We start from the raw sequence: 20,544 nt of genomic DNA, 5'->3' as shown, positions 1-20,544 counted from the left end.
TAAAAATGTCATCAACAAATTACATTACGGTCGTATTCACTTGATTTGAATCAAGTGTACTACAATTGATGTCTTACATTCAATTTTCTTAGTTTTTCTTTTCAATTTCAGATTTATATACTCTAATTTAATATTTTAATTATTAACTAAAATTTATCATGTCTGATTAGACCATATAATTATTTTTTCAATTTAATTATACTTTTATTAGTTAATAATGCATCATTAAGACATTAAGCGTCGTGGATAGTTTTGTATGACCAATGAAAAAGAAAATTTATTGGTGAAAAAGCTATTTTTGGGCCTGAAAGCCCATTAATATAAATAATTACTATATTAATTATTTTACTTGAAGAGCTTAAAGAATTCTGCATAAGTGAATTTGACAAATGAGTAATTATCGATTAATCCTTTGATAGCAAAAGAAGATATTAGCAAACGAGTCAACAACGAAGACAATAAGAAAATCTAAACATGCTCTTTCTTAGCGTTGATGAACATGAATAAGGTGCTAAAGAAATTAACTTAGATTTTAGATTGCAACCGTGAAAATTATCAACCTCACTAAAAAAGGACAAATATTAGCGGAGAATTTCGATATAACGAATTCGGCTGATGTCATCAACGGACAAATTACACGTAAAAAATGTGAAATAACTAATTAAAGTACTAATCTAAATGATCATGAGCGACTCACATAATTAATACCACAACAGGGGAAGGTATCTAAACCCATATACATTAAACACTATATTAATATCAACGCCAGTTTCCACTAACATAATTCCTACTCCTATTCGGATTAAAGTCTCCTTCTTGACCTAAAATTATCAATCTCTTTTGTGGGATTAAGATGTCGTGTTTGAGATGCGGCGACGCGATGGCTGGGGTGGATTTCTATCTTGATGTGCACTACAAGAATCTGGCCGATTACCGACGAAATTTTCCGTCGGTAAAGTGCGAAATTCCGTCGGTAAATCGATATACCTACGGATCAACAGCGGCCGCCTCGTGTCGCTGTAAAAGTGGTCAGTAAAAAAATTACCAACGGAATTCATTTTCGTCGCTAATTACCGACGGACCGTCCGTAGGTAAGCATACGACGATGCCGGCATCGTCTGAAATCAGTGACGGAAATGACCGTCGGTATTAGCAACGGAAATGAATTCCGTCGCTATTTTTTTTACGAAAAAATAATAAATATATATATATATATATATATATTATCAATATTTCAATATACAATATCATTTATTCATAACCTTAGAATATGCTGAAGTCATATCTATGACAACGAAAGAATGACGGTAAATATACGATTGAATTTAAAATAATAAAAAATATTAATATTATAATTAATTAAAAATATATATATTATTGTTGAAAATAATAATAAATTTAAAATATTCTCACTAATTTAAAAATAAGAATAAATTAGAATATTAGTTAAAAAATAATAAAAATAATTTTTTAGAAAAAATAAAAATAACAAATAAAATTAATAATATTTACCGACGGATAATTAATTACAAAATAAAAAAAAATAAAAAAATAAAAATAAAAAATAAATAATATTTAACGACGGAATATATTCCATTGCTATTAAGTCCGTCGCTATTCCGTCGGTAAATTTAAAAAAAGAATTAAAAAATAAATCAAAAATGATAAATAATATTTAACGACGGAACATTTTCTATCGCTAATAATTTCGTCGCTATTCCGTTGGTAATTGCAAAAAAATAAATAAAAAATAAATCAAAAATAATAAATAATATTTAACGACGGATTATTTTCCGTCACTAATAATTCTGTCGCTAATCCGTCGGTAAAATTTTGAAAACATCTTCGTCGGAATTCTGCCGTTGTTCCGTTGGTGATTACCAACGAATTATTTTCCGTCGGTAATTCCGTCGGTGTCCGATATTTTTTTTTGTTGTGGTGTTGGCGGCGCCGTCGCTTTGATCGACATGAGATGGAGAGAGTTGAAGGGGTTTTGGGCGTTTAGGGGGCGGCGTTGTGGCGAGAAGAAGAGAGGGGGAGAGATGATGGCCGGGAAGGAGTCATTAAAAGGGTCGATTTTTTTTTAAAAAAATACTAGCATATAATTTTTTAAGAGGGCGCTTACTTTGCATGATTGATTATTTTTATCCTCGAGAGTATGATTGCTCCAATCTCACCCTTTTAATGGGATAATAGTTTAATAAAATTAGCTCAATGATAAAAATAATCGAGGGCTTTGGGATATTCCAAAGTTTCAATCCAACAAAGTAAATAAGGGATTATCCTTACTATTTTTATCTATCAAGGTTAATCTTCGAAGTAAATGCTCCCTAAGAGTTTTGTGGATTTAAATCTGTAACATGGATTTTATGAATTTAAACGTTAATTTAAGGGCATTATAAAAAGAAGGTATATATGTTTTTAGTTTTAACTCTCTTCGTCCCTCAAACATCTTCATCTCTTTACATTTTGATCCGTCCTCAAAACATCTTCCTAACTTACTTTTGGAAATAATTGCACTCACTATTACAACTTTCACTTTTTTGTGGGACACATTCTCCACTCATCAAATACACAACTTACTTTTATTAAAACTCGTGTCATCCTCCCTTAAGAAGATGTTTGAGAACGAAGAAAATACTATTTTTGGTAATTATTTTTTATATATAAGGATGAATTATTCATGTGGTAGGTTATTTAGTCTTTAGAATTGATTTAGAATTTTTATTTCATCGGCCAAATTGATATATACTTATAGGTTGGTCTCCCGTATACTTACATGTATGGAGAAGACGGGTCGGGCCAGGGTTGGGCTGGATGCGGGCTAGGCGGGTTGGGCACGGGCTGGGTGGGCTGAGCGCAATATTGAAAAGTAATATTACATTTCTTAATATCAATGGTTATTTTTTCTTACAATATTAACTATTTTTTTTTTGATAAAAAAAATTACTCCCTCCGTCCCAAGAATAATGGTCTGTTTTCCTTTTTGGGCTGTCCCATATATAATGGCATATTTCCTTTTTGAGCTATAATTAACATTTAATTAAAATTTTTAATTGACCCATCAAAACCCTAATCTTCTCTCCCCACTTAATTTTTCACTTATCTCCTCCACCTCCCAACCATTCTCCCTCCACCATCCTCAACAGCTGTCTCCACCAACCTCGCCGTTCCTTACTGTTTCCCGGCGACGGAGGGTGGCCTCGCCACTCCTCCATTGTTTCTCGACGACGGAGGGCGGCCTCGCCGCTCCTCCACTGTTTCCCGGCGACGGAGGGCGGCCTCGAGGAGCCCGCTCCTCCACTGTTTCTCGACGATGGAGGGCGGAATTGCCGCTCTTCCACCACTAACCTCGTCGCTCCTCCACTGTTCTCGGAAAATCGGAGATCGATTCTGCTTGAGGCAATTTGGGGACTAGGGTTTGTAGAGGTGGAAGAAGGAGATGTCGGTCAGGTGGGTGGCCATGGCCGTGGAGTAGGCCCCACTTACCATCTTCGCGAATAGGAAATTGTGAGAGGATGAGGTGTTTGATGATCAGGAAGAGACCACGCCAACGACGCCATCGACTTACAATCACATAAATTTGTAATTTTTGTGTAAAACTTGCTAATTCGTAGACTCAACTTTCTTCTCATGAGTTTTTTTTTTAGGTGGGATCCTCTGAAAAAATTTTGGGTGGGGAAATTAGGCAAAGGGAAGATTAGGCAAGGGTGAGGGAATGCTTCGGTTTGGGTGGGAATTTTTCGATCTGGACAATGCTTTGGTTTATTTGAGGGAATTCTTCGATTTGGAAATGCTCCGGCTTCGATCTGGAAAAGCTTTGTTGCTGGTCTAATTCTTCGACAAAAGCTCTGTTGTTGGTGATCTATTTTTGCTTGTCTAATTTTTTGTTGTTGTTGCTGTAGTTACTGGTTTAATTTTCAGAATTAAGAATGCAGTTGCCTAATTTTGAGGATTAAATATGTGGGCCATCACTTTACCTCTTAATTCAACACTTCTTAATCTCCGTGCCCAAAAGAAATAGGCCATTATTTCTGGGACGGAGGGAGTATATTAAACCTGGTACCAGTAGTACCTGGAAAAGAAACATGGGACCAAGATCCAGCTACAAAATTTCAAAAACTGGGAATGAGAGGAAGAGAGACCAAAATAAGTAAAAGAAAGCCAAACTTGCAGATTAATCTACACCTCTTGCTGCTAAGAACCAACTTCTAAAATCTTGCTCCTGCGTGGGCTGACCTGAAGCCAGACGCCATCCCCATAATCTCGACTTAATCTCTGCTATCATTCTTTCCTTGTTCCAACTCCCTTGATTGAAAATACCGTTATTTCGATTCTTCCAGATGCTCCAAATCACACAAATCCAGACACCAAGAAAGAAGGCCAAATCCTTTTTACTCCCGATATTAACTAATTGACCAATAACTAAAAAACGAAGGCGTTTTATTTTTTGTTACATTTTATTTGTTTTATTTTTTTACATTTATTTCTACTTTTGTAAGAACATTACACTTCTTTTTTTTCTTCTTCTTTTTCTTATGGCATTTTTTTTCCTTCTTTTTTACTCCCTCCGTCCCGCGAATCTTGACACGTTTGAGTTCGGCACGGGAATTAAGGAGTTATAGATTAGTGTTTTAAGTGTGTAATTAATAAAGTATAAAATTGATAAAGTATGAGATAGAAGGTAATAAAAGTGATAAAGTAGGAGAGAGAATATAATAAATGTGATAAAGTAGGAGAGAGAAGGTAATAATTATTACCAAAAAAGGAAACGTGTCAAGATTCGTGGGACGACCCAAAAAGGAAAACGTGTCAAGATTCGTGGGACGGAGGGAGTAGTTTTTTCCTGCATTTTTTTTATATACTCCCTCCGTCCCTGAAATGGCTTCCTCTTTGGGGACGGCACGGGTTTTAATAAAAAGTTGTAAAGTGTATTGATAGTGGAGAAAAAGTGATATAATTATTATTGGAAGTTGTGAAAAGTGTTATAATTAGTATTGAGAGTGGTGAAAAGTGAAAAGTAAGAATAAATAAAGTATTGTTAGTGGTGGGGTAGGTTTCCAAAAATGGAAAGAAAGAGAGAGGAAGTTATTTGGGGGACGTCCCAAAATGGAAAAAGAGGAAGTTATTTTAGGGACGGAGGGAGTAATTCTTTTTATATACAACTATTTCTATTTTCGTAAGAAAATTACATTTTTTTCATATCAATGGTTATATTTTCTTACGATACTTGATCAAATAACAAAAAAACTAAAAGTACAACTTCTCGTAAGTAAAAATAACAATTATCGTAAAAAAGTAATGATTGACTTTTATCGGTCTATGTTTCATCAATTATCATATTAATTCTCATTTGTACAATGACATCAACAAATTATATTTGGTCAACATTCATCGATGCCTGCCTACATCCAAATTTATAATCTAAAATCTATAATATATTAAAAGAGTAATTTTTAATTTAAAATTAATTTCAAATCAATTTAAAAATTAAGTGACAATTTTGTAGTTATACTAAAATTGAAGGTTTATTTGAAAATTTTATATTTTTTTCTTTTTATTTAACTTCTTATTCGTTTCATTTTATTTCTTTCCAAAATTGTGAAATTCAATTAATTATAAAATATTTAATATGCATATCAAATTGAAGATCGTGATAAAAGCTTTAATTTGATATATTTTATGTAAATATTTGGTTTAAAATGTAAAAAATATATTTGTTTAAAAATTGAATTTGATTCATTGTGCTGTCATGTATAATGTATTCGATTGTGTATATTAATTTCAATTATATTCACCATCTAAAAAAAAGCAATTATATTCACTATTCTATTTTTTTATAAACACTATTCTATTTTTTTATTATAAAGATTTTCAAATATAATTCTTAAATCTTAACTCAATTGATAATGATGGAGTGATTCAAATGAGTTAAGGTATATAAAACAAGTGCTATTTTCAATTCTTAAATAGTAAAAAAAATACAGTGAATTTATGATTTTGTTGAATAAATTCCTGATTTAATATTCAAATTTCATAAATTATACTCTGATAAAATTTATTACTTTTTCCTTTTGGGACGTTCACAAAAAAACTTCTTATCCTATTTTTGGACTATAGCGACCATTTATAATACCTCATTTACCCTTATTTTTCACATTTTCATTATTCTCAATACTAATTACAATACACTTTCACCATTTTTAATATACTCAGTACATTTTCGTCTTAAAATCCGTGTCAGTCTCTCTTAAGAAGTTGTATTATTAGCTGAAAATAGTACTTTTTTCAATTTATAATTTTCACAAAAAATTTATTGAACTTTATGATGAATCCATGATAAACTCCCTCCATCCCACTTCATTTGACGTAGTTTTTTTCGATAAGATAATTAAGAAGAGTAAGATTGTAATGTAAATTATGTAAATTCACATTTATTATAGTAAAAAATTTATTATTAAAAAAAGAAGGCTAAATCAGATGGAATGATTCAAAAAATAAACTAGGTCAAGTGAAGTGAAACGGAGAAAATATAAGTTTTTAGCAAGATTTGAAGGAAGTACAAGTTTTTAGCAAGATTTCTATTACTAGATCTTTATTGAAGACCACTCGACCAAAAACCATAAATAACATGGATGAAATCTGGAATAATGGCAGTGGAGATTTGAAACACATGGAATCAAGATCCAACCTCGAGATAGGGAGCAGGTGGTGGCGCTGCAGCAGATCGAGGCCCTTTTCTGACAGCAGTAAAAAAACACACGACCATAAAGTAGATTTTCACTGTGCTGATTAATCCAATCATTGATGATGGCAGCTTCTGTCCAAATTAAATCACGTTGAAACATTTCACACTGACCAAAAAGACTCCACAAAATCTTTCCCAACCTTTCATATACTACTGCTACATAACTACAATTTTCACACACACACACACACACCTCTCACATGGCAGCAGAAATTGTGAAAGGAAGTTCATGAAAAAACCCTATCTTCCTTCAATTTTCTACCCAGAAAATCAAATTCTCATCAGCTAACTAAAACAAGAGCCAAAAAGGGCTCCCTGAAATGTATGTGATATTCAAGCGTCTGATTGTAGTAGAAGAGAGTGAGTGGGAAAAGGAGAGATAAAAAAAAAAAAAAACCAAAAAAAAAAAAAGAAAAAAGATCAAGAATCATTCAAGAAAGTGGAATATCCAAGAATTCAAGATTCAACCAGATTCATCAGCCACCATAAATACAAGGCAGGTAAAGCTCTATAAATCCCTCTGCAAATAATATAATTATGTTCTTTTCCATTCTTCAAAGTTCCAAACCTCCATTTATTGTTTTCACCACTTTGAATTTTCAAAAAAACAAAAAAGATAAAATTTTGAAAAATTCCCAGTTTCCGTTGAGCATTAATTCAGTGGTATATCTACACAAATGTTTGTTTGAAGCCGTTAGTTTTTTCTCGACCACGAAGCTTAGTTTTTGCAATGGAGAATCCTTCAAAGCCAAAACAAGCAACAAGTGTGTTGAAAGCAACTGATCTCGCATTTGCAAAATGCGAGTGCTGCGGCCTCACAGAGGAGTGCACGGAGGAGTACATAAAGCGTGTTCGTGAACGATATTCGGGGCGTTGGATTTGCGGGCTGTGCTCGGAGGCGGTGAAGGATGAGGCGGTGAGGTCGGAGAAGAGGATTGGGAAGGAAGAAGCTCTCAATCAGCACATGAGTTTCTGCAGGAAATTCAAGAATCTCAGCCCTCCAAGTGATGATGAGCTCATCTCTGCTGTCAAGCAGCTCATGCTCAAGACCTTGGATTCGCCCCGGTCCAGCCCGGTCAAGAACCGGGCTTTGATCCGGCCCGAGGCCTGCTTCTCTGCTCTTGATCACTCTTGACTCTTGAGAGTGAGAGTGAGAGTGTTTCAAGGTGGTGATTGATTGTTTCTTTTCTTGAATTGGGAGATGTCTGTGTTAGGATTTCTCCTTATTTTTTTGTTGTTTTTAGTTGGTTGAAGAATGTTTCTGTTCCATTTGATTCAAGAAATTTGTGTCTTGACTAAAATTAATGTCTTGTGCTCAAGAATGAACTCATCTCTTACTAATAATGTGTTTAGTTTGCAGCATTTTAATCTGTGATTAGAGTGAATTAGGAAAGATTTTGCAGGTGAAGAGCCATCTTCAACTGGAAAAAGATGGTTCTGTGCAAATATCTTGTTTCATGATGTGTGGGGTTGAGCTCGAGATTAAGACAACCTAGGACCATGCCTTTTCTCTATTAAACAATCTCAAAAATTTCAAGGATTGTTTTCTGTTTATATCTTTATTAAGTGGAGTATGAAAAACAGAAACACAAAATATCAATGTTTTCTGGCATAACATAATTTCAGCCAAGTTGTGTAAAGCAGTTTATGTTTTTGCTTTCATGGATTTATGTTCTGACAAAATTAATGGAGCATAGTATATATCTTGGGAGATATTAATCCAAGAGTCCAAAAATAATACTCCCCCCATCCCACTAGAATGGGCTCGTTTTCCATTTTCAGTGAAAAAATGTATTTAAAATGCTTAATTGGTGTGGATCACACAACTTTCCCACAATTTTTCCCCTCAAAAATAAGTATCTTAATCTATTTACTCAAAATAATTGAATCTATTATAATAAAACGTTATGATGTTGGGATTATTAAATAGCAAGTACAGATGGAAATAGTAAATAGGGAATCTAACAGTATATCGATATCGATGCAACATGGTGCCAAGGCTGAAAAACCTGTTACTTTTCTGTCTGCATCTGATTTAAATTACATGGCTGGAGATTATTTTATAAGAAATATACAAAAAAAAAAACAAAAAAACACGACCCCAATGTTTTTGGCATAACTTGAGCTAAATAATGAAAAAGGAATATAATGAAATAAGTTGAACTTTAAAACATCACCATGAGTATGGAAAGCAAAACATCTAATGCCTCCAATGTGCCAAACTCAATTGTTAATTCCCTTTTGAATATCAATTTTATATTTTCATGTGGTCGGCAATACTGCAGTAAAATACGAGATTGAAACACAATATTAAATAGAGATATAAACAGACAAAATTTAAGCATCTTAATTACTTATTAAAGAAGATATAAACTAATGCTTCAAACAAACTACAACTCAAGTAAAAAACATGATTCTTGATCACATAAGAAAATCAGTAGCAATGGTTTCAGAAATATGAGTTGGTACAATTATCACTAGTTATACATGCAGTTGGGAAGCAGTTGGAATCAAGAAGTGTGGGCGTCGAATTAGTTCACCTGCGAGAGCTCAATCGTGCAGAAAGCCAGAAATCCCCTTCATACGGAAGGCAGACACGAGACCTCTATCTTTCCTGGTCAATCATCTTCTGCAAAAGAATAGAATCTCTAATTCAAATATGTGCACGCAGTGGTGGTCAAGAACTAGAACTAAACTGCTATTGCTGGCCCTCGTTTTTCAGTGCAACTAATTCACTATCCTGCTGCTGGCCTCTCGGCCTCAAGCTCCGAGGAAGCAATCTTCTAAACCTGTCGGGTAACCTGGAAAAATGAAGATTGCAGGAACCACAACTATTGAATAAGATTACAATGTAAAGCACTGAAGCATGGCAAAATTTATGGCAACACCGTACGAAAACACACACAGACACACATTTTTAGGGAAGACAAATATCTAATGAGCTATATTTATCCAGGTGAGTTAAGGATTTCATTGTTTTTCCATTTTTACTTTCACATCTTTCCGGCCTAGGTCAAAAAGATGGAATGTTTGGGACACTAGATATAGCAAAAGATGCAGTGTAGGTGGTTAACTGAAAGAACTTGACAGTTATGACTTACAGATCGAATCTTTCATAAATGGCCCTGCGCACTGAAGAGTTGAGACCATATGCTATCGAGTTGAAGAGGCCCTTAATACAAGTATCGGAAAGAGACAATTCAATAGAAGAAGAAGAAGAAGAAAGTAGACTCTCATTGAAGAGTTTTATAAGTATCAGAGACTTACCATAAGTGCAGCCATACCAACATCAAGAACAGAAAGCCAAAAGATCTTATGACCTGGTTCAATGAAGTCGTGTATACGGTTAATCGTACCGAAGAACCACGATCCAATTAGAATAACTGGATAGTAGCCCCATCGATTCAAGGCCTGTCAAGGAACGGAAGGGGAAAATGAGAACGCTGTGCACTCCAGAATTAGTTTTTTCTCTAAATGTACATTCAGCAAGATGGTATATAGCTGCTTTCAATAGTTAGAAGTAGCAATCATATTAGAATAAGTATGACATAATAACAAATTCACTTGGAGTGGCTATTGTATCTGGAAATCATAGATAATAATAGACAGCATATTTTCCATGAATAGTATACTTTCAAGACAACATCAAGAACGAACAAAAAATGATGCTTTGAAGTAAAGACACATAAAAATATGTTTTCTAAGATCCGGTGCTCAAAGCTATGGGATATTAAGAATATTATGTATTCTACATATTGTGCATCATGTACAATACTGAAATCGGTATACATCCATGTAAACAATATACTCCCTCCGTCCATGAAAGAACTTCCTAGGAGGGAGTGGCACGAGTTTTAATAAAATGTTGTATAGTGTATTGAGAGTGGAGAAAAGGTTGTAAAGTGTATTGGGAATTGTGAAAAAGTATTAATAATTTATTGTGTTGTTTTAATTAATGTTATTTGAGTGGTGGAAATTGTCTTTGGTGGGGTATTGTCCCAAAATAGGAAAAAGTAGGAAGTTCTTTCGTGGACGTCCCGAAATAGAAAAATAGGAAGTTCTTTCGTGGACGGAGGGAGTACTTGATAACTAGGCAATGAGCATGTTTTTACACTAGCTTGTTCCTAGTTTCTCAAGTCCAGAGCACCACCAATAAGCTCATGGAAACGAATTTACCTTCATATCTGGCCGTGCATCTGATTGATACCCACCACGCTCTGACATTCCCACTGCCATCTGGAAAAACAGTCGTAGCATCAATGTCGGTTTATTCAGCCGAACAGCGAACATGTAAGCCTCAGTCATAATCCCACAAGCATAGAGATAAAGCATGAGAAAAGAGAGATCCAGGTTACTACATACACGAGTGGCATTGTTTAACATGCGTATCACTTGAAAATAGGTGAAGCCGTTGAAAAGAATCGCACCCCATAGGGGTGCATAAAATGTTACAAAATGAACCACCTGCAGGCATAAAATAAGAGTTAGAGATGATCATGTGAGCTAAAAATATAAAATACTGTCATTTAAAAACCAGTCACATTTTGTAACAGAATTTTTATAAACAAAATTGACTGTGAGATCAGAAAACAGATTCTTAGCTACAAGATTTTTATACATTTATTGACACATTTCATGATGATTCACATAATGTTATCACAGGCATACACCAGCACTATATTTGGGTTTCATCATCCAGCAAAAAGTTTAGATAAGATCTATTGAAAAAGCAACAGAATTTCCAGCACACATTGATATTAACAATTTCAAGGCATAGCCAATTGCACAGTAGATATCAGCCAGGAAAAACCCAGTTTTAATCAGTGCAACTGGAAAACTTGTCAAGATCCTATAAACGCAAAGTAAATCCTGCATTGCATGGTAAACGTGAAAAATGAATGGAGGATTGAGGTTGAAGTAAACTAATTTTAATTCACTCATATTTCTAATAAAAACATTATTCATCAAGTAAAATGCTTACTATTTCGTATCACGTTTTTCTATTATTGTTATAAGCATATTCCAGATGTATCATAAAACAAACAAAATAAGAAAGCAAATCCAATAAATGTATGGAAATATAGCATACCAACCAAAACCAGTAGAAATCAAATTAACAATGATATCGGGGATAAAGCCTCTTATACTTGCCTGTCCTGTGATCCCTGATTGTGCCCAACACCACGTGCCAACACGGCTTATATGAGCATGATGGTTATTTCCAATAGAGCGAATTACTGTCATAACAACAGAAGTTCCTGGGACATTCATTTAGGCACCAATTAGCCCAACACAAAGATACAAAAGCATAGAATCCTCCAGAAAAAGTAGTATATGAGAAATAGACTAGAACACTGTTACATATAAAACATACCCCAGACATACAAATGAAACATCGGCTCTAAATCCTCCACATCAGTTTTATGTCGAACAACTGTTCGGTGCAGAGTGAAAGCAATTGTAGTAGTCCAGAGGAAAGAAGCAACACAAAAAAAATGTGTAGTGTAGCCTTGGGCATAACAAAAGTATCCTTTGGAAGGATCTCTGCATACAACACATTCATTTTAACAACAAAAATGAGACAATCTTCATCCTTTTAAAGATGAAGGATAGCAGAATTTGACTGCCAGAAGAAAATGAGACAAGTCATTACCCTATGATGCTGAAGAAACTGCAGAACATGTCCTGCACCAGAAATTAAAAATTAACTTGGCATTCTACATCATACGCACAAGAAGATCAAGGAGAAGAAACAAGAAAACTGTAAGTCCACAAATGTAGTGCCCATCAATTTCCAACAGCATGGTAATGTGAATTTTATAGCAAATACCATCAATTAGAACATTAATCATAACAGATGCACATTCACCCCCTAGGTCCTAAACAAATTTCCATTTTAGTTTTGCAGCTGTAGAAGAACATGCAGTAAAAAAAAGCTACTTCAACCCGAAATTTCAAGCAAATGCCTGAAATACATCATTTTCCTTAAGTCACTAAATAGTATACTCCAAGCTCAATAAACAATGTTCAGAACATATCATATTCCACAATAACAGAAAAAATCCTTGCATCAAGCTAAAAATAATACAAATCAGCTAAATCGATTTTCTTCGTGCTACTTTCAGCAAGTAATGTAACCGAAACTAGCAAAAGCGTAACACAACCTAATTTTTGGGGAAGAACAGATAATAGTAGATCACACACAACGAAATGCGCGGGAACACTTACAGAGAGAGCGAGGAAGAAGACGAGCTTAAAGGAAAACTTGCGGAGCTCCTTGAAGAGTAAGTAGCAAAGGACTATGAAGCCGGAACCGACGAGCGAGAGGCTGGAGGCGCCGCTGTTGATTGCCTGCAAAATACCCCGGTCCGAGGCGGTTAAGCTCCCCGAAACAACCTGCACCGTCGCCATTGCATCAATCGCTCGATCTCAGAGAAAAATCTAAGATCTCAATCGGAAAACCTCCAGCATTCCACAATCTGCTTTCTCGACAGTTTTCATTTTTCGTGACATACTTCTCCAGTAAGCTAACAGAAAAGGAGGAATCAATTTTTCCCAAAAATAAAAAATATAGAATAATTCAAATAATAGTGTGTGAAACATCAACAAGTCGCTTTGGCCGAGTGGTTAAGGCGTGTGCCTGCTAAGTACATGGGGTTTCCCCGCGAGAGTTCGAATCTCTCAGGCGACGAATATTTATTTTAATAAATTTTTATTTTTATTTTAAATATTTTAGATGACAATCTTTTTGAAAAATGTGTCAAATTTCATGGCATTAGCCGTTCATTTTCTACTTTCACCTATAAACATTAAATTCTAGGGGGACTATATAAAACATATTGCATGAAATGTATATGCTAAATTTTTGTTAACCAACTTTTAGATAGACATAATTAAAGGAAAAATAATTAAAGAAAAAAAACTTGTAATTTGTAAAGGGTAAAGGAGTGGAACTACGAATCTTGCTCTGGCAATAGCAACCGCCATGATACAATAATACAAACGCTGGATTTCCTTCAGCTGATACTATCACCCGCATTTAAACAGCATGGCTGCCTTCTGTCTCAGCTTCGTCTCAATCTACGGCAGCTTCCTCCGCCGCTGTCTCGCCGCCGCCGGCCTCTCCTCTCAAAGCGTAGACATAGACAGCGCCACCACCATCAGCTTTTGGGGCCCCGCCGCCTCCACCAAACCTCCGCTGGTCCTGATCCACGGCTTCGGACCTCACGGCGTCTGGCAATGGCGACCTCAGATCTCCTTCTTCTCCCGCCAATTCAGCGTCTACGTGCCCGATCTACTCTTTTTCGGCGGCTCCTCCACCGAATCCGCCGACAGGTCCGAGATTTTTCAGGCGGCTTCCGTTGCTAAACTCATGGAGAAGCTCGGGATTAGCAGGTACGAGCTAGTTATAAGCCCTAATTCTCCGATATCATCGCGAGAAATTAATCTAATTGGATTCTCCTATTATAAATTCTGAATTTGATCTGCGGTTAGATTATTATGCGTGAATTTTGAGGCTTGAATTCGCGCAGGTATTCCGTAGTCGGCACGAGCTACGGCGGACTGGTTGCGTACCGAATGGCGGCGATGTGGCCGGAGAGGGTGGAGAAGGTGGTGATCGCTAGCTCCGCGGCGAACATGCGGCGGAGGGATCATGTGGAGCTGCTGAAGAGAGCGAAACTGGAGAAGGTTGAGGATTTGTTGCTGCCCAGCTCCGCCTCGCAGCTGCGGAAATTGTTCGGTTTGTCCGTTTTCCGGCGACTGCTTATGCCGGATTTCATCCTCAACGATTTCATTGACGTGAGTAAATATCTAACTTATTAATCTGAAATTCAATATTGAAATCTAAAATTTGCTAGCAAAATATTTAAGATGATGTATAAAATTATTAAATTATCCTTAGTTCTTCATGAATTATTTTTCGTCGCATTATGCATGTTGCTATTTCACCTTCTAAAATAATATTCAATAAAATATTCTAATAATGGAATTGTAATTATTTGAATTTTAAGAATTTCATATGATCAATTAAAAGAAGAAATGAAATGTCATGATTGAATAGATAAATTTGTTTGCTTTCTCACCTAGTGTACAAATGATATAAGGAAATTTATATTTGTAATCTTAATAATTATCATGATAAACGCTTATATACAATTAATTATCATATTCTGAAAATTAGTAAATAAAAATAAAATAGAAGAATGTCATAATTATACTCTCAAATTTTGAAATGGAACACTTATTTAGAGAACAAAAAAAAAACAGTAGGACACTTGATAAAGAGAGAGTATACAAAGAAATAATTCCTTTTTTATCTGAAATTTATACACAGGATTAAAACTGCAATAAACTCGAATATAATAATTACACACTTCGAATTAAAATGAATGGTCATATTAACAATATGCACGGAACTAGATAACCTTTTACCTAAGAGAAATTAACTGATTATAAAATTGCTAACTGTGTGAGTTTTAATTCGATTTTATTTTATTTAGTGAGTTATAATCTTGGTACGAGTTGCTGTATACTCATATGTTTATTGTTGCTTAAGTAAGTGAGTAGCTAGGTTGTAGTTGGAAATTAATACTTGCTCCAATTAATGCAACACAGCACTAATTTTTATTGTCTATTCAACTACTTTTCCAAATTAGTCTTTTAATTAGGTGATCTGATTTGACTTCGTCCGAGCAAGAAGCAGCTAGTCATTTGTTAGCAACTACAAAAACCCTGATATTTAGATTTTAATTTAAATATAATCTCGTACTGATCTTCATCATCCATTACTAGTATTAGATGGAAAACTTTTGTATACGAAGATCACACGTAATAAGAGATAAAACCCATGCAAAATTAGGAATTACTACTACATTATGTTTAGGTTGTTTGGCACAAATTTTAATAGGTGTTAGTTCATTGTGTCGTGAGTGGATAAAGGGGCTCACTTATGTTATAGTAAAGTTAAAAAAATAAGGGATTAGTGGTATGTTCAAAAATAAATTGTATATTATGAGATAGACCAAAAAGAAAATAAATATACTTTAATGAAACGGAGGAAGTGTCCCATGGAAAAAAAGAACGTATACCAAAAAAGTTGAATATTACATTTGTACCCATATAATTATTAATGCACAAAAATAATTGTTAACTTGTGATATTAAAGAAAAAGGGTAAAGTAGGAACTTTGTTATTTTTTTATTATTAAATTTTGAAATAGGGCACTTAAAAATAAATAATAAATTTATCATAATAGGACACTTAAAAAAAACAGAGGGAATATTCATCACTTTAATGAATAAATTCATGCCTCAAAGTTCAAACCTTGAAGATAAACTTTTTTTTTTTTTTGGAATTCATAATATTTCTTTTACAGATTAACACATAATGGAGCACTTCATAATAAATTTATAATGTACCATCGGGGTTTGAATTTTGTTTGAACCTTATCTCATAATAATTCATAATAAATTAATCTATAATATACAATCGGGGTTTGAATTTATTTGAACCACTTTTCATACAGAAATGTTTTTAATAATAAATTAATATTTGGAAATGGGACCAGAAATTGTATAGCGATAATAGGAAGGAGAAGCTGGAACTCTTGAAAGGATTAACCCTTGGACAGGATGATACTGGAACCATTTGCCCCCTCTCTCAGGTATATACTATTTTTTTCGTCTCTCATAAATATGCATAAATACTTTTGACACAAATTTTAATAAAAATTTATTTAAAGTATTAATAGTGAAGAAAATATTTCATATTAAGAGTATTGTTAAATAGACTGTGGATAAATAATGTAAATTGAAAAGGCGAAATTGTGAAAATTATACGCACGTGAATTAATGTTCAAAAGTAGATTTTGCATAAATTTGAGAGACGTACCAAAAATGAAAGGTGTGCATAAATATGGGGGACGAATTAAGTATAACTTTGTATATGCATGATATAATAGGCCAACCAATATAAAATTGGATTAAGTTGAAAAAAAACACTTTTTATCATTAGAATTGTAAAAACTGCATTGGATAATAAAATTGCGCTGAGTTTATAAGTACGTAACTGCATCAAATCTACAAGCACTTTGCGATATTTGTTTGTTGTAAAGTTTAATGCAATTTTTATACTCTTGAATCTTGATGCAGTTCCGTTACAAATTCAGTTCAAAATTCTCACAATTTTGAGAATAAAAAGTTTTCATTTAAATTTAAATCACTTTCATAATATAATACTTCATTTGTCCACAAAAAATTAGCATATTATGAACGACACAAATTTTAATAAAATATTAATGAAGTAAAGGTCTCATAATTTCCTTTTCGGCTCGTCTACATAAAGTTTGTCATGTTCATTTGTAGAAGTAGAGTCCACACAATTCATCATATATTTTACTAACCTCCAATTCTCCATTATTTACAAAATTTTGTATTAATGAGACCCTTATTACACTTTATAATCACTTAATTCAAAATTACATTGATATTGAGACACAACCAGAATCTGGCCGAACACCGACGGAATATTCCGTCGGTAAGCATCAAAATTCCGTCGGTAAATGGAGATACCGACGGATTACCGACGGATTTCACCCGTCGTTGAAACGCTCGTCGGTAAATGATTTACCGACGGATTTTTTCTGTCCGTCGGTGGGTACCGACGGATTACCGACGGACATCGCCGTCGGTAAGTCTCCGACGCCGGCGTTGGCCGTGGTAGGTGGCGCGTTTACCGACGGATTACCGACGGAATTTTCCGTCGGTAAATTAATTATTATTTTTAATTATTAATTTTCGTTTTTTTTTTTTTTTTTTTTTTTTTTTTTAATCAACCTATCTTCGTATTCTACAAGTATTTCGTATTTCTAATGTATTTTGAATTTAATTGCATATGATTTGGCCAATTTCCCAGTGGGTCACCCATCTTACTAGTGCTCTGAGTCAAGCACGCTTAACCTTCAAGTTTCTTTCAAGTGGTCGCCAGTAGAGAACACGCGTATTATTGATATAACTAGCACCTATTAATTCATTTAAACTCTATTTCAATATACAATATCATTTATTCATAACATTAGAATATGTCGAGATGATATCTAAGACTTGTGGTGCCGGCGAAAAAATAACGGTAAATATATGATCGAATTTAAGATAATAAAAAAAATTAATATTATCGTTTATTAAAAGGAGAAAATATTATTGCTAAAAATTAGTATCAATTTTAAAATATTTGCAATAATTTAAAAATAATAATAATATAGAAAATTAATTAAAAATAATTTAAAATAAAAAAATTAAAAAATAAAAAAATAAATAATAAAAAGTAAAAATAATAAAATAATAAAAAAATAATTTACCGACGGACTTTATCCGTCGGTACTAATTTTAAAAATAATTTAAAATATAAAAAAATAAAAAAATAAAAAAAATAAAAAAAAATAAAATAATAATATTTATTGAAATTACCGACGGAATATTCCGTCGGTAATCCGTCGGTAAAATATAAAAATAATTATTAAATTCAAAATTACCCAATTTTCCGACGGAGTTTAATCCGTCGGTAGATTTTCCGTCGGTATTCCGTCGGTAAAAAATAAAAATAATTATTAAAATCGAAAATATCGAATTTACCGACGGATATTGTCCGTCGGTAGCGATTCCGTCGGTAGTCCGTCGGTATTTTCATCGGAAATAGATGCCGGCTCCGGCGATGTTGCCGGATGACGGTCCGTCGGTGATCCGTCGGTATTTACCGACGGAAAATAGTCCGTCGGTGATATCCGTCGGTGTTCGACCAGTTTTCTTGTAGTGAGATCCTTGCTTTACTTACAATACTATCAATTATTTTATTAAAATATGTCTCGTTCATAATATAACCATTTTTTTGTACACAGATGAAAATATGAAATCGTGAATAGGGTTTAGCTCAAAAATCACAGTCGAGTAGCAGCTACATACGTATTTCTTTAGGCGTAGAAAAGAATATTTTATGATTAAAGTATTAGCCACTAATCGATCATTAAAGATTTTATTAATTATTGTTTATGTTTTATACAAGTTGCTGATTAGCTTGTTTGTTGGAAATGCACAGAAAGTGTTGATTGTGTGGGGAGAGCATGACAAGATATTTTTACTAGAGAAAGCGGTTGAACTCGAGAAGTAAGCCAATCAAGATTATTAATTTGAGAATAATTCAAAATTTACTCAAATTAATTGTGCTTAATTATATTTGCAAGATATAAAATATTTGGTTGTAAATATGCAGATTGCTTGGTGAAAATGCGAGATTACAAGTGATAAAGAACACATCACACGTTCCCCAACTTGAAGATTCAGGGCAGTTCAACAACATTGTTAATAATTTCTTACATGGCCTCTCATGATTTCTTTAATATATATTTTCAGTTAATTAGAACCAAACTACTACTGGCTTCACAATATTTGATTTGTGATGAAATACCGATAAATTCTATATAGTGTTTTTTTTTATAAATTCTATATTGTGTTTTATTAGGACTAGCGTATGAATATTGTTAATTAATCCCCTTACCTCCCCAACTCCCAAAAAAGAAAAATTGCATTACTATTTTAGGACAAACTACAAAAATTAGCCAAGCTCCTTTGAGTAAATATATGTAAAAAATGGTGCAAGTATATATAATTTTTTAGGCTATTTATATATGATTAATAAATTTTATATTCTCAATACGCGACAAAAGTAATCAAACAAAACACATTTTTTATGTGAAAGTCTTAACACAGATACTCTTATGCAATCGGTTGCACTGTGCAACTGGTTTCCAGAATGATACTACTTCATTCAGAAAATGACATTTGAACATTTTCGAATGACACTACTTCAACATATAAATGACACTTGAAGATCATCTTCAAATGTCATTTGTATGTTAAAATAGTATCATTCATAAATCAGTTATACGGTGCAATCGATTGCACAGAAGAGTGCCTCAAATCTTAATAATTTATTTTTAGCGATTTGATAAATACTCCCTTCGTGCCACGAAGCATGACACAGTTTTTTTTTTTTTGGTTTGTCTCAAGAAGCTTGACCTGTTTCTAAAAATGAGAAAAAATTACCCTTTTATTCACTTATTCACTTTTTCACCTACCACACTTAACACATAAAATACCAATTTTTTAATTCTTGTGCCGAAAAGAACTAGGTCATGCTTCCTGGGATGGAGAGAGTATATCAAACAAAATGGAACTTATTTTTGTGATTACTACAAATTTAATTTTGAGCAACACTTGAGTCGTTTTAGTAAAAATGAACGAAAGAATTTTTTTAAAATTTAAACTACTCAAGCTTGATCATTCATGTCTGTCGCGGTTAAAGTCCGTCTACGATTGTTAGAGCACTCCCAGCAGATCACCTAAATGCATCACTAACTCTAAATTTAGGAAACAATTGAAAACGAGATAAAAAATGCATCCAGCAGATCCCCTAAATTGGATGAGACCCACAAAAAATTTTATACCTACCTAAATTCAATCTTAAATTTACACCCACCCTAAATTTATTTTAAGCTTATAATTAGTAGGGCTCACACATAATTATTATTTTTATGTAGAAAATAGGAGATGTGGTGTATACATTTATAAAATCGAGATCCTAAAATTAAATAGGAAAGCTTTAGGGAGGAATATAAGAGCATAATTTTGGGATTTCTGCTGGGAGTGCTCTAACGTCATTATTTTAGCAAATAATGTATTTTAAAACTGATTTTTTTTTTATCATTACATGAAAACGGATTTATCAAACATTTCCCTCGTCAA

General features: G+C 33.6%; 3 protein-coding genes and 1 non-coding gene across 11 annotated transcripts; 3 read left to right on the top strand and 1 right to left on the bottom strand.

Annotated features, from left to right (window-relative positions):
- Positions 1 to 6,817: 6,817 nt before the first annotated feature.
- On the top strand, positions 6,818 to 8,049 carry LOC130995231 (uncharacterized). Of its 7 annotated transcripts, none has more exons than XM_057920432.1 (2): positions 6,818 to 7,244; positions 7,471 to 8,049. In XM_057920432.1, exon 2 carries the CDS (start codon positions 7,479 to 7,481, stop codon positions 7,881 to 7,883), a length of 405 nt encoding a protein of 134 aa, XP_057776415.1. In that variant the 5' UTR covers positions 6,818 to 7,244; positions 7,471 to 7,478; the 3' UTR covers positions 7,884 to 8,049. The 7 variants fall into 7 exon arrangements, with proteins under 7 accessions (XP_057776415.1, XP_057776414.1, XP_057776411.1 ...); XM_057920431.1 differs by having other exon boundaries at positions 6,856 to 7,244; positions 7,466 to 8,049; XM_057920428.1 differs by having other exon boundaries at positions 6,856 to 7,244; positions 7,440 to 8,049.
- A 1,101-nt stretch (positions 8,050 to 9,150) lies between these two features.
- Positions 9,151 to 13,369, bottom strand: LOC130995230 (G-protein coupled receptor 1). The gene is made up of 9 exons (XM_057920425.1): positions 12,977 to 13,369; positions 12,402 to 12,433; positions 12,123 to 12,292; positions 11,900 to 12,006; positions 11,111 to 11,212; positions 10,925 to 10,984; positions 10,016 to 10,159; positions 9,850 to 9,920; positions 9,151 to 9,549 (listed from the first exon to the last, which is right to left on the bottom strand). The coding sequence occupies exons 1-9, from the start codon at positions 13,157 to 13,159 to the stop codon at positions 9,447 to 9,449; spliced, it is 972 nt and encodes a 323-aa protein (XP_057776408.1). The 5' UTR covers positions 13,160 to 13,369; the 3' UTR covers positions 9,151 to 9,446.
- TRNAS-GCU (transfer RNA serine (anticodon GCU)) lies at positions 13,358 to 13,439 on the top strand. The gene has a single exon. It is a non-coding gene; the product is annotated as a tRNA-Ser (tRNA).
- A 140-nt stretch (positions 13,440 to 13,579) lies between these two features.
- Positions 13,580 to 19,240, top strand: LOC130995229 (uncharacterized). 2 transcript variants are annotated; one of them, XM_057920422.1, is made up of 5 exons: positions 13,580 to 14,143; positions 14,281 to 14,548; positions 16,317 to 16,412; positions 18,839 to 18,906; positions 19,013 to 19,240. In XM_057920422.1, the coding sequence occupies exons 1-5, from the start codon at positions 13,797 to 13,799 to the stop codon at positions 19,128 to 19,130; spliced, it is 897 nt and encodes a 298-aa protein (XP_057776405.1). In that variant the 5' UTR covers positions 13,580 to 13,796; the 3' UTR covers positions 19,131 to 19,240. The 2 variants fall into 2 exon arrangements, with proteins under 2 accessions (XP_057776405.1, XP_057776407.1); XM_057920424.1 differs by lacking the exon at positions 16,317 to 16,412 and having other exon boundaries at positions 13,649 to 14,143.
- Positions 19,241 to 20,544: the final 1,304 nt, after the last annotated feature.

Source organism: Salvia miltiorrhiza, chromosome 7 (genome assembly GCF_028751815.1).
Source record: "Salvia miltiorrhiza cultivar Shanhuang (shh) chromosome 7, IMPLAD_Smil_shh, whole genome shotgun sequence".
Classification (NCBI taxonomy): domain Eukaryota; kingdom Viridiplantae; phylum Streptophyta; class Magnoliopsida; order Lamiales; family Lamiaceae; genus Salvia; species Salvia miltiorrhiza.
This window is presented reverse-complemented; position numbering and strand designations above follow the sequence as displayed.